Source organism: Sapajus apella, unplaced genomic scaffold, assembly GCF_009761245.1.
Source record: "Sapajus apella isolate SASKATOON/1434 unplaced genomic scaffold, GSC_monkey_1.0 scaffold25, whole genome shotgun sequence".
Lineage (NCBI taxonomy): Eukaryota > Metazoa > Chordata > Mammalia > Primates > Cebidae > Sapajus > Sapajus apella.
In genome coordinates, this window is record NW_022436965.1 from 12534624 (window position 1) to 12547517 (window position 12894).

The following is a 12894-nucleotide window of genomic DNA, read 5'->3' on the forward strand; positions in this document are numbered from 1 at the left end:
CTAACAAGGCGTTCGTTCACATGCTGATTTTAAAGCCTTTACCTGGCAGGGCGTGGTGGCTCAAGCCTGTAATTCTAGCACTTCAGGAGGCTACGGTGGGCAGATCGCTTGAGGCCAGGAGTTTGAGACCAGCCTGGGCAACATGGTGATACCCCGTCTCTACAAAAAATACAAAAAAGTTAGCCACATGTGGTGGCGTGCGACTATAGTACCAGCTATATGGGAGGCTGAAGTGGGAGGATGGTTTGACCCTAAGTGGCTGGAAGTTGCAGTGAGCCGAGATAGTGCCACTGCACTCCAGCCTGAGTGACAGAGCGGGACCCTGTCTCAAAAATAAAACAAACAAACAAATAAATAAAATCAAGCCTTTACCTGTGCATTTAGGATTTTGCACTGCAAAGGACCCAAGAACCTTTATCTTATCTTTCTAATCTATAGAGAAGGTCTCTGTCGCCCAGGGTGGTGCGATCATAGCTCACCGCAGCCTCCAATTCCTATGATCGAGTGATCCTCCCGCCTCAGCCTCCCGAGTTGCTGAGACCACAGACGCGGGCCACTGCCCGCCATGGCCTCCCAAAGTGCTGAGATTACAGGCGTGAGCCACCCAGCTCCAAACTACTATTTAAATGTCGCCAAGCGTAGTTTAAAAAGTCTCCCAATTTTGAGGGAGGCAAGGGTTGAAAAAACTATTGGGTTCTAGGCCCAGCACCGAAGTGACGGGATGATTCGTACCCCGAACCTCAGCATCACGCAATATACTCAGGTAACATCTGCACCCGTAGCCCCTTTAAAATAAAAATTGAAATTGTATGAAAAAAAAAAAACCAAGTCTCCAAAATTTGTTACAAAAAATGCCAACAAACGTTAATCTCGGGTAATCTAATTCCGTTTCCTGGTGTTTTCCTTTTTCTTTTCTTCTTCCAGCCGGCTACACCTCCAGAGACGCCCAACAGGGGGCTCGCGCGCTCGTTCGGGCTCGGCCGCGGGAGAAGCCGGGCGCCCCGGGCCGGAGCTGCCCCGCCAGCGCTGGGGCTTGGCAGCCGGGGAGCGTAGTCCGGAGGCCTCTGAGGACGCCCTTCCGCTCTCCCGGGGCGGGGCGGCGCTGTCCGGCCCTTCCGGCCGCGCTCTGGCCACGCCCCCTCGCCCCTCGCGCGGTCCGGTCCTCGGCAAGGTGGCGGTTCTCTGCAGGCGGTGCCTCCCTCGGGCGTGCCTCTGCAGGTGCAACTCCGGCTCCTCCCTGAGCCCCGCAAGCAGTCCCGGGGTGCCCTAGCGGGGCTGCCCCAGTGACCCGGCCCTCGTTCTGTGTTGCAGGAGAGCCGGGCAGGGCTGCGGCCGGCACTACCGCGCCGCGATTTGCGCAGAGTTGAAGAAGCCCCTGACCATTGAAGAGGTGGCCCCCCCGCTCCGTCGGGCCTCAAGAGGTAGGGGGCTGGCTTATCCCCTTCTGCCCTCCCCTTCTCCCCGCTACCACACACTCCCCTCAGCCTGCCTTCTTGAATCAAGTTCCCAGTTCCGAAGCGAGAGGGCGACCGAGAGACTGGAGGGCAACTGCGTCCTGGGCTAGGAGGTTGAATCCCTTTCCAAGGTCCAAAGTGCCAAAGGAAGATTGTTTCCCCAGAACACGCCTATAGGCCTCTTTCTCAGTGCTCAGAGCTGTTGCCTTAGAAACAGAGAATTCTGATTTGCACACGACTTTGTATGTGCAAGTTACTGGTTTAACACAGGTACATGGACCTCATCCTTTGCTTCTTTCCACGTTTTAAGTGCCGGCATCCAATTATTTGGCGTCTGCCTCCCCCAAACCAGCCCGGTGACCCCCGTGTTTCCATGTGAACATATGCCTCTGGTGTACTGCAGAGATTTGGGATTGGATTCGTTTAGGGATATGGGCAGCTGTTCCACTGAAATGTGGACGTCACTTTGGTCCTGCCTGTTGACCTCTCTAGTAACACAGTGCCATCTGGTGAGGAGATGAGAACCTCAGACAGCGTCAAGCAGGCAGTGGGCTTCAGTGCTGGAGACTCCCAGGGAGAGGGAGAAAGGCGGCCATAGCCCTGAAGTGTCACCGGCGTGGAGCCTATGAGCTAACATGGCTAACACGGATTATTTGGATGAGCACATGATGGCAGCCTATCTGCTTCCTGGGTTCACATGCTGAACGACATTCATCCTCGAATCATCCCTAAATCTAGGTGGAGTGGCTTGAGAACACAGGTGTGCCCCATGTATTGTACTGGAGTTTTAATATATGTATCTTCATTATTATCTGGTTAATGTCTGTTTTCTCTGCTATACTTTAGCTTCATGAAGGCACAAACCTTGCCCATTTTGCCTCATGAGCGTATCCCAGCTCTTACTTCAGAACCTGGCATATCGTTGTCATTCAGTAACTATTTTGGTATAATTGAATGAACGTTGTCTCCATGGATGTGTAGTTTTCTGCTTTGCTGCTCTATTTCCTTTGCAGGTCAGAGTTGATGTCCATTTCTGTGGCGTTAACTTTGCTGATATTTTGGTCTGCCGAGGTCAATATCAGGAAAAGCCCCATCTTCCCTTCACACCGGGTAAGTATGGGGAGACCAAGAGACTGCTTGAGAAAAAAAAGATACAGCGTTTTCAGAACCATACCCTTGGTCTCAGGCAGTGCTCTGTTAGTGTTTGCCTGCCGTCAGTGATGGTTCAGTTGGATGTGTCCGTCTCACTGTGAATTAGGGTCACTGGATTGTGAGCCTCACGAGGGCAGATTCTACACCTGTCTTGCTCAACATTGTATCCCCCAGCTTAGCATTGTACGTGGCTCTTAGTGGGTGCTAATAAATACTCTAAATACGAATAAATGAACAAATGAATTTTCACCAAAATTCTGTTCACTAAAATTATCATTGGCCCTAGTCATTCCCTTTCTTTGCCGGATATTGCCCCAATTTTGTTTCTTCACTGAAGGATCACAGACATTGGTTTGACGCTAAAACCTGCAGCCTCACAGACACATTCCCAATAAAGCCTAATGCCAAAGGAGAAGAAAAGATTGTGGGTTTCTTGGCAGCCCATTGTCTGATTTTTGTTCCTAATCTACTTCTAGATCCGAACATGTGAACAAGTGACTGATTTTTGTTGTTGAAATTTATTTAAAGGGCTATAAGTACAGCTTAGCAAGTATATAGCGCATGTATGTCTTATGCAGATATATATTATTAAAGATATAGTGACTGTAAAATAGTTACCGTGTTTTGGTCTCAGGGTGTTTGGTTGTGTCTCAACAGTTGGAACCATCTCCTTCTGTTTGTATTTGCTGAAATGCTGGTTGCAGGGGAAGATGTCATACTCAATTGAGCTATTCCCCTGGCAGCTCAAGTAGGAACCATGGTTGTTAATTCAGAAATTTCGGAAGTGAAAGAGGAAAGGGCAGAAAGCACCAGTTCATCCAGTTGAGCCAAATACTGTCTGAATAAACGCAATTCATGTCCTTGAGGGCCCTGTAGTCAGCAGAAGAGACTTGAAAGCAGATAAATACGATGATCGTTGTCATTGGGTGCTATAGGAGGTAAGGTCCCAGTGATTAGGGTTAGAAGTACCTGTGCACCTGTAATTCTCTGTGCTTTTGCACATTCTTGAAATTTTCATTTGTGTCATGGTAAGATTGGGACTGCTATAGCTTCCCAGGTTGTGATCATGAAATCTTATGTTTGTATAACACCCTTACCTCTCTACCCGCATATGAGAGGAGGAGGGGCACCTAAACTCTCTCAGCTCCAGAACCTAATGGATTGGCCTGTCAATCAGTGTTTTCTCATCTCCATGGTGTTGTACTTTACAGATAACCTAATCTTTAAACAATATGTTTTTAGGACTCGAGTTTTCTGGGACAGTATTGGAGACAGGCACAGATGTCAGCACAGTTAAAGAGGTAAATTAGTTGAAGTCTAGGGAATCAATATATATGTAGCTATGAAAAATGTGCTAACTTCATTTGTAGCCAAAGGGCCTTGCTTCTACTGGTTTTTGCCTGCAGACACCAAAGGGAAACCTAAATAAAAAGGCAAGAAACAAATTCTGAATTGGGTAAAATAAGTCACTGGAAATTCCTGGCTGCCTTAAACTTTTTATTATGAATAAAAGGCAACACCTCGGTCGTTAACCGAGAGGACTGAGAATTTGAGCCTCTTGTGAAATGAAGACTGGGCTTCTAATTCAAATCAACCTTTCCCTTACTCTATCTCATCGTCTCAAATGTTCTCACTCAAATTGGCTTGGCAACCTGGTAGTGGTATTGAGACAATCCTTATTTTATTTACTAAACATTAACCATGAATAGATAATTAAGACCAACCTGTGTCTTATGGAGTCAGAGATGTGGATTTTTTTTTGTTTTTGATTAATTCAGGAAAAGGGAATGCAAGGTCATGTATTTGCACATATCCTTAATGGTATTTTTCCTTTAGGGAGATAGAGTTATTGGCATGAGAAACTTTAATTGTATGGCTGAAGAATGCATCATTGATCAGAAGGTATCCGTACCGCTCAAGATTAATGCTTGGAAATTTTTTTCTCCTTTGTTTTCTTTAATTTCCACCTATCCCTCATTCCCGTCTCCCCCTCTCCTTCTTTTTCTTTGTATTTATTTGGTCATGTCTTGTTTCTCAGCTAAGCACTTCATTTTTTCAAATGTTAAACTCCTCTTCATTAACATGACAACACTTTGCAGAGCTTTGTTTGTGTTGAGTGTTTGAATGAAGAACAGCATTTTGCTTTCTGAGTCCCTGAGCTGGCTGTTCATTTGGACTAGGTAGTTTTAGTAGAAAAACTGGTTTTGGGCATTGAGCTGGATGTAATGGTCTTCTCCCCACACAAAGCTTATGAAAGAGACACCCTGGGAATGGAGCCAGCCAGGGTAGTCTAGTATGGTTGTGCAGGGTGTGAATGGTGCCCCCTGGCGATGAACAGTACACAGTTGTTCTCCCTACCCCCTGCCCCACCGCCCTCTGCCATCTTTATTAAGGGAAAACTGACACATCATACCATTCATCCATCACAGTAGAGTGATCTGTGTTCCTTTTTCTACCTGTTGGCTCCTTCCTGAGCCAGATGCCAGCCTTGGGGTTTTGAAGTCTGATGCCTTCGAGTCGTGAACTCTGCCACAGCTTGCTTAGTCTTGACTTCTACTGGGCTTGGTTATGGGCAAGTGTTTCCCTTTGCAAATCAGTCACCAAATCAAATCCTAATATTTACTGAGCAACCTTTATGACTAGGTACATATGCTTCATCCACAAGTCACTGTTATCTCTTTTATAGAACCTGTGGCAGATCCCAGAAAAGGTCTCCCTACAAGAAGCTGCTGTCCTCCCTATATCCTATGGTACTGCGATTTTTGCTCTTGAGCATCGGGCCCATACACAGCCTGGGTAAGGACTGTGTAGATGACACCAGGCTAGAAAATACCCTTCTCTTGATATCAGAAGTGTCCAGCAAGGCCGTGCCCCACCTCTTCCCTTCCTTTTGGCAGAGGAAAGGCCAAAGGGAGGTAGCCACTTGAGATTGGGGTTTTATGACTGTGAGGACATCTCTCTGTCTGAGAGGAAATGATAGACCATGAACTTGGCCAGTGTGAATTCGGAGAAATACCTCTCTTAAACGTGACCACTCTGGAGATCATCTCATAAAAAAGCATTAAAGTGTAGAGAGTTGGTTTATTCAAACCCATTTTACTTTGAGTTTAATAGAGGCCCGTGGTATTTGTTTCTGTGAGGCCTTGTTGAGTGTGTTAGGTAGGATATTTCAGAAGAAAAGGTGTTGACATTCAACTCTTTACCTGGAGCATACATATTGCTTCTTGATGTTTTCAGAGAGCTGACGCTCAGAATTGCTTCAGAGAGGTGGGTTTGGTTGAGCAGTGGCCATTACATGGTCATCACCTTCTAACATTGGGCAGTATCTAATATGAGAAGGATTTTAAAATAGAATTTCTGGAGAATAAATTGGAATGGTACCTCAAAGAAAGGGTTGCCACTGATATGAGGGATAGGCTACCTAGAGAGATTTAGGAATTTTTTTCCTGGGAAGTTTTCAAATCTGAACCAAATTAGCATGAATCTAGAAGTCACATCCATAAACTTACAGAGTGGAGAACAGGTGTATATGAAGGTTTGAATGAAATGATCTCTAACATTCTTGCTTTAAAATGTTGTTTCTAAAATGTTTGTGAAATCATATTACTGGTTGACTTTTGAAGGTTTCTGAAGTAACATTCGTCTTTCTTTGGTACAGTGAAGTTGTTTTAGTGACAGCAGCAGCTGGAGCAACAGGCCTTGCAGTGATAGATGTGGCAACAAATGTTCTTCAGGCCAAGGTATTTGTATGTTAGAGTCTCCATTTAAAAAAAATCCTAACTCCAGTTTTCAAACATATATTTATTCCAACAATATATTCATTCATTGGTTAAAAATCATGTGCAAGGCACTGGGGATATAAAGTAACCCAGAGCAGGGTCTTGCCATCTATTTTCTTACAGACTAGGGAGGGGGCCTAGAAGCAAATCACTCATCCTTCCAGTTACTAGAACCTGGCAAGGTCTGACCCACTTCATGCCTTCTGCACATGCTATTTTCTCTACCTCTAATGCTCAGAGTTGTCGTTCAGATTTAAACTCAAACGTCACTTTTTCAGAGAAGTATCCTCTGTCTCTCAGTCTAGGTGAGTCCCCTTTCCCTTCTCTGTATGTGTAATTTTATAGCACCGTCTACTTCTCTTTCATAATACAGAGCTCAGGGTGTGGTTACTTGTCTCGTTATTGTGTTATTGTCTCTCTCTTACTGGATTGTAATCCCCATGAAGGCAGTGACAGTGTCTCTTTGGTTCATCCCTGTAGTCCTGCACCTAGCATGGTACCTAGAACACAGTAGGCCCTCAAGAACTATTTCTTATGTTAGGTGCAGTATTACTGGGTTGATCGAGACGGAGTTTCACTCATGTTACCCAGGCTGGAGTGCAATGGCGCGATCTCGGCTCACCGCAACCTCCGCCTCCTGGGTTCAGGCAATTCTCCTGCCTCAGCCTCCTGAGTAGCTGGGATTACAGGCACGCGCCACCATGCCCAGCTAATTTTTTGTATTTTTAGTAGAGACGGGGTTTCACCATGTTGACCAGGACGGTCTCGATCTCTTGACCTCGTGATCCACCCGCCTCGGCCTCCCACAGTGCTGGGATTACAGGCTTGAGCCACCGCGCCCGGCCTAAGAACTATTTCTTAAATGAATGAATGAATGAATGAATAATGGAAAAAGACTTAGGTCTCTTCAGATGCATCTTCCTGAAGCTGTGAGTGTTGGAAAAGGGGGACTTCTTGGAGAAGGTAAACATTTAAACTGACTTTTAAAGAATGGGTTGTGATAAGTAAGAAGGGAAGTGAAGGCCTTTTTTAGTGGTGGGAGGGCTTATTAGAAGACAGAGAACTAGGAACTAGCATGGCACATTCAGAGAATTGCAAATAGCATCTCTGGAGCCAAGGACCCGGGGTGAAATGGTGGGAGGTGACTCTAGAGAGGAGGGCAGAGATAAGGTCATGAGGGGCCTTGTGTGGGGCTGAAGAATTTGAACATTTATTGGAAGCTATTGGGAGCATTTGAGGATTTAAAGCAGGGAAATGAAATGATATTTTCGCATTTGGAAAAGTTCACTCCGGTAGCCATGGGGATGAGGGATAGGGGAAAGGTCAAGCATAGTCTGGAAGCAATAGGACAGGCTCTTGGAGCAATCCAAGCCAGGATTAGGATAGGATACCTGAACCAACGCAACAGAAGCAATGCATTGAGAGATACTGACGTGGAAAAAAATAGATAATTTGGTACCTGGAGAGCATCCTGCTCTAGTCAAAAGAACAAGACCTTTAAAGTTAGCTTGACATAGGTTCATATTCCAGTTCTGCCTCCAGCTTAATATCGTCAGCTTTCTCCCTTGTAAATGAATGCTTTCTCCATGAATTTGTTGTGGGAATATTGAGATTACACGTGCAATGCCTATTAGAGGGCGGGGCATGCCAGTAAGAATCACTTTAAAAAGAATCCTGTTATTATTAGACATTGAGTGGGAAGGAGCAAACTAAGTTAACTTGTGGAGTTGCCATCTATTGAGATTGAGAACACGGCAGGAAGAGTGAGTTGGGTTTTGGCTGTGTTGAATGTGAGTTTCCTGTGGAGCATGCAGTTGGATATCCAGAGGGCAGCTAGGTATATATAGGTTTGGAGATAATTGAATTGGTCTGGAACTCCTTTAAGGGACATCTCTCCTTTCTCATATTAAGTTACGTTCGGGAGGACATGTGAGTTCTGAAAGTAATCATAGATACCAGGAAGCTCCTCAAGTGATATGAACACATTTCATGTTAAAAGGTTGAGCTTTTAGCTCCTGTTTGGGGAAGAAACTGTAATTGGCTTTATTGTCTAGAGCTATTGGTTATTTAACATTTCTAGGAAGATAAAATTGTACAAATTGTTTTAAATTGTTATAAATAGTAGAGAGAAAAGCTCACTTTAATTAATATGTTAAAATTAATCTACACTGTATTTCCTTTAACAGCAATAATGGTTTTAAACAAAAGGAAACAAAAATATAAATGTTACCATGCCACCTATGTAGAACAGGTCATTTTGATTACACCTTGAGTCTACAGCATTTCATATTGCTTCCAAAGTGCCTCCACAGCAATTATCTTACCCTTGATCCTCAAAAGCCCCTGGGAAATGGGTAGTATAAGTGTTTATTATCCCTATTTCACAAGTCAAGAAAGCGAGGCACCAAGAGAGAAAATGGTTCACTGCAGGTCTCATGGAGACCCCGTGAGAATCTTGGGATTCAATTCAGGTGCCTGACCCTAGAGCAGTGTCTGCCCACTGTGGCACTGTGTGCTAATAGACCTCAGTGAACTGCAGCTATTTCAGGGTTCCACCAGGGAGCATTTGAGGGAAGCATTCAGTTTCAAATAGCTATGGGTCAGTTTGGAATCTTTCAAGGGCACCAGTGTTCTTGGAGTATTCCATTGCAAATTCACCTTGAGACTAAAGTGCTTGGGCTGGTGGGTGCTGCCCCATCATGAGGCACGTCTAGGCAAGACTTGAGTGTTTGCAGCTTTTCTGAAGACTTCCAAACCCCAGACTTCCCCACAGTATGGCCCACCAGCATCTATGCCATCCGTGTCAGCCTTAGGTATGGTTTTCTCCTAGGCTGATGGAGTGGAAAAGCATGGGCTTTGGAGTAACGCAGCAGTGGGCTTGAATAGTTGTTCTAACACCTGCTACCTGGACGACCCTGGTTGATTGCCCAACCTCTCTGAGTCTGTGTCTCTGCAGAATGGTAGTAATTATACTTCCTTCATATTGTTCTTACGAGATTCAAATAGAATAAATGATTGCACGTGTGTAACAATGGCTTCAAATTACCTAACACTTTGTTTTCAAGTGCTTTATATACAGTGTACCATTTAATTATTTTTCTTTTTTTTCTCTTGAGCTTGTGCCTGGAGATAGTTTTTAAAATGTCTTACTTTACTGATGAGGTAACTGAAACCTTGAGAAGCTGGCAAACAGAATGGAAGTTAAATGCTTGGACTCTGGAGACAAATTACCTGGGTTTGGGCTCCAGCTCTGTCTCCCATTTTTTTTTTTTTTTTTCTGAGACAGAGTTTCGCTCTTGTTACTCAGGCTGGAGTGCAATGGCGCGATCTCGGCTCACCGCAACCTCCGCCTCCTGGGTTCAGGCAATTCTCCTGCCTCAGCCTCCTGAGTAGCTGGGATTACAGGCGTGCGCCACCATGCCCGGCTAATTTTTGTATTTTTAGTAGAGACGGGGTTTCACTATGTTGACCAGGATGGTCTCAATCTCTTGACTCGTGATCTACCCACCTTGGCCTCCTGAAGTGCCGGGATTATAGGCATGGGCCACCGCGCCCAGCCTGTATCCCATTTTTTGTCACCTTCCTTGGGTAACAAGTTACTTAACTTCTTTTGCCTCAGTTTCTTCATCTACAAAACAAGGATAATGATACTGTATATTTCATTGGGCTATTATAATTAAATGAGTTATTCATATATGTAAGACATTTAGAGTAGTAATTGGCAAATAGTAACAAAATGCATTAGTTCTTACTAAGTAATTTGCCTAGGGTAACATAGTGAGTGGCAAAGCCAGGATTTGGACCAAGGTCTCTCTAACCTCAAGATTTTTCTATTGAATCATGTTTTACCCTCTAGGAAGTCATTCCTTACCCTCTAGATCTAGATTGGGTGCCTTTTGTTTACATTTCTGGACCCGTCTGTATTTTCCCCATCACTCTGCTGTATCTTGCTTTCTTAGCTCTAAAGGATCTATCTTGTATCCTTACTGCTTGTTTCATAGTAGGTGCTCAATAAATGGTGGTTTTCATTTGCATTTGAGAAGACTTTCTGAGTGTCTCTCAAACCACCTTCTAGTTACCCCTTTAGGGTTCCAGGATTTCTAGAAATGTGGACCGCATGGCCAGTAGGGCATGGAGAGGCCAGTAAGATGGTCTGTGTGTTGGGCTCGACGTGTGTGCTCAAGGCCAACGCCAGGGCAGCAAAGTCACAATGATTTCGTTGAGCAGCATGGCTTGGCTGGAGTTGGGGTAGGTGGGGTGCCACTTTCTTGGGACACATTCTGGATAATCAGATACCTTGTGTTCTTGATGCAGGTAATAGCTGCTGCTGGAAGTGACGAGAAGTGCAAGCTGGTGCTGCAGAGGGGTGCGCAGTCCAGTGTGAACTACAGTCAGGGCAGCCTGAAGGATGCAGTGAGGAAGCTGGTGGGCAAGGGCGGGGTGAATGTGGCCATCGACATGGTGGGAGGAGACGTCTTCCTGGAGGCTCTCCGCAGGTGTGTGGGGTGGTCTGCCCAGGAGCTCGAGCTGAAACCTTTCCTGATCTCTGCCTTCCTTCTGGCCTTGCTTCTCTCTCATCTTTGCTGTTCACTTCTCCTGTAGGCATCAGCATCAACGAGAACAGCTGAGTGGGTGGGTGAAAAGGAATAGAAGCAGAGAAAATCAGGAAATGCTTATATATAGCAAAAACAAAATACCCAGCTGGAAAATATCCAAAAAATGACTGCAGACTCTCTAGTTGGCAATGCCAAATGCTTTAGAAATTATGCATGTGTTAAATTCAGCTATGCCAGCTCCCACTAACTACTTTATATCCATGTCTGTGGGCAATTCTCGCAGAGGGTATTGTTCAGATATTAGAATTACTGGGGCAGCAATTCCCCTTTTCCCATTTCACTGTGGACCAAGGTACGGGCTCTTCTCACCTTACTGCTTTCTAAAGCAACCAGCAGTGTAGATACTTCCTTGACTTGTTTTATTTAAAAAATATAACTGGAGATTTAGTAGGAGTGTTGTATCACACCAGTTCTTATTCTGTTTGCAACCAAGGATTCTGGAGTAGACTCTGATAGCATTGGTTTCATTTCTCATGTCATCCTGGCAAGCATAATTTTGTAGTTTATCTCAGTTTCAAGTAGGAGCAGCAGAAGCAGAGAGAGCAGCCGACCCACAAAAGGGATCCAGTTGGTTCTCTAGCCCCTGAGCTGAATGGCAGGCAGTCTATATGTTTGTTCATCACTGCACCATGCCTGGTGCTGTGCTTAGAGAAAAAGCAAAGTGATTGTGTAGTCCAAGTGGAATGCCGGGAGAGAGAGCTGGTAAAACTCTCCCATCTCTTGCCTTCCTCCTTGCCTTCTGGATAATTGTGTTTTAGCAATAGCTTCTCATTTCCCTTCTAAAGAAGAAAAGCAAAAAGCAAAAACCAAACAAATATACACGTATTTTATATCAAAGATGTTTGCAAAAGTTGTTTCTGTAACTCACTGCTTAGCAGTGGTACTGTAGGGGACTTTTCATACTGGGCTGCAGAATACTTTTGAATTTCTGTAGATTATTTAAAATTCTCCAAAGAGGCACATGCATTAAAGGAATCCTAAATCCTAAAGTAAGTCTTTGTATAAAGCAAATGGTTCTTCCCTCATTAAAGTGTATTCTTCTTATTTCTGCTTCTTAAGTTCATAATCTTCAAACTGAGTTACCTCAGTGCAACCTATGGAGTGACATTTGTCTATATGTCCAATTTTCTTCCACAAAGTGGTTGAGGTAGTTGAATAGATAGCCTTGATTTTTTTTTTTTTTGGGGGGGGGACAGTATCTCACTCTGTTGCACAGGCTGGAGCATAATGGTATAGTGGTGCAGTGAGAGCTCCGTGGCTCACTGCAGCCTTGACCTCCTGGGCTCAAGCAGTCTTCCTGCCTTAGCCTCTCAAGTAGCTGGGTGTGTTAGTCTGTTCTTACACTGCTAATATAGACATACCTGAGACTGGGTAATTTATATATATATATATATAAAGGTTTAATTGACTCACAGTTCAGCATGACTGGGGAGGCCTCAGGAAACTTATAGCCATGGTGGAAGGGGAAGCAAACATGTCTTCCTTCACATGGCAGCAGCAAAGGAAAGTGCTGGGGAAAAGCCCCTTACAAAAACATCAGATCCTTTGAGAACCCACTCACTATCGCAAGAACAGCATAAGGGTAACTGTCCCCCTGATTAAGTTACCTCCCACTAGGTCCCTCCTATGACACATGGGGATTATGGGCACTACAATTCAAAATGAGATTTGGATGGGGACACAGCCAAACCATATCACTGGGACTACAGGCATATGCCACCATGCCTGGCTAATATTTTTATACATTGTAGAGACAAGGTCTCACTAGGTTGCCCAGCCTGGTCGTGACCTCCTGGGCTCAAGTGATCCTTTTGCCTTGGCCTCCAAAGGTGCTTAGATTATAGGCTTGAGCCACTGCACCTCGTTCAACAGCCTTTATTCTAAAGTGGGCCC

General features: G+C 44.8%; 1 protein-coding gene across 1 annotated transcript in view; it reads left to right on the forward strand.

Moving 5' to 3' along the window:
* Positions 1-883: 883 nt before the first annotated feature.
* The window catches only part of LOC116559951 (quinone oxidoreductase-like protein 2), a gene marked incomplete at its 5' end in the record, with an annotated part of 27756 nt that continues 15745 nt past the window's right edge, over positions 884-12894 (forward strand). Inside the window, 9 exon segments of the mRNA XM_032291116.1 lie at positions 884-1218; positions 1312-1396; positions 1398-1421; positions 2468-2564; positions 3849-3907; positions 4443-4508; positions 5293-5402; positions 6265-6346; positions 10700-10881. Of these exon segments, the coding sequence (XP_032147007.1) occupies positions 884-1218; positions 1312-1396; positions 1398-1421; positions 2468-2564; positions 3849-3907; positions 4443-4508; positions 5293-5402; positions 6265-6346; positions 10700-10881 (1040 nt within the window).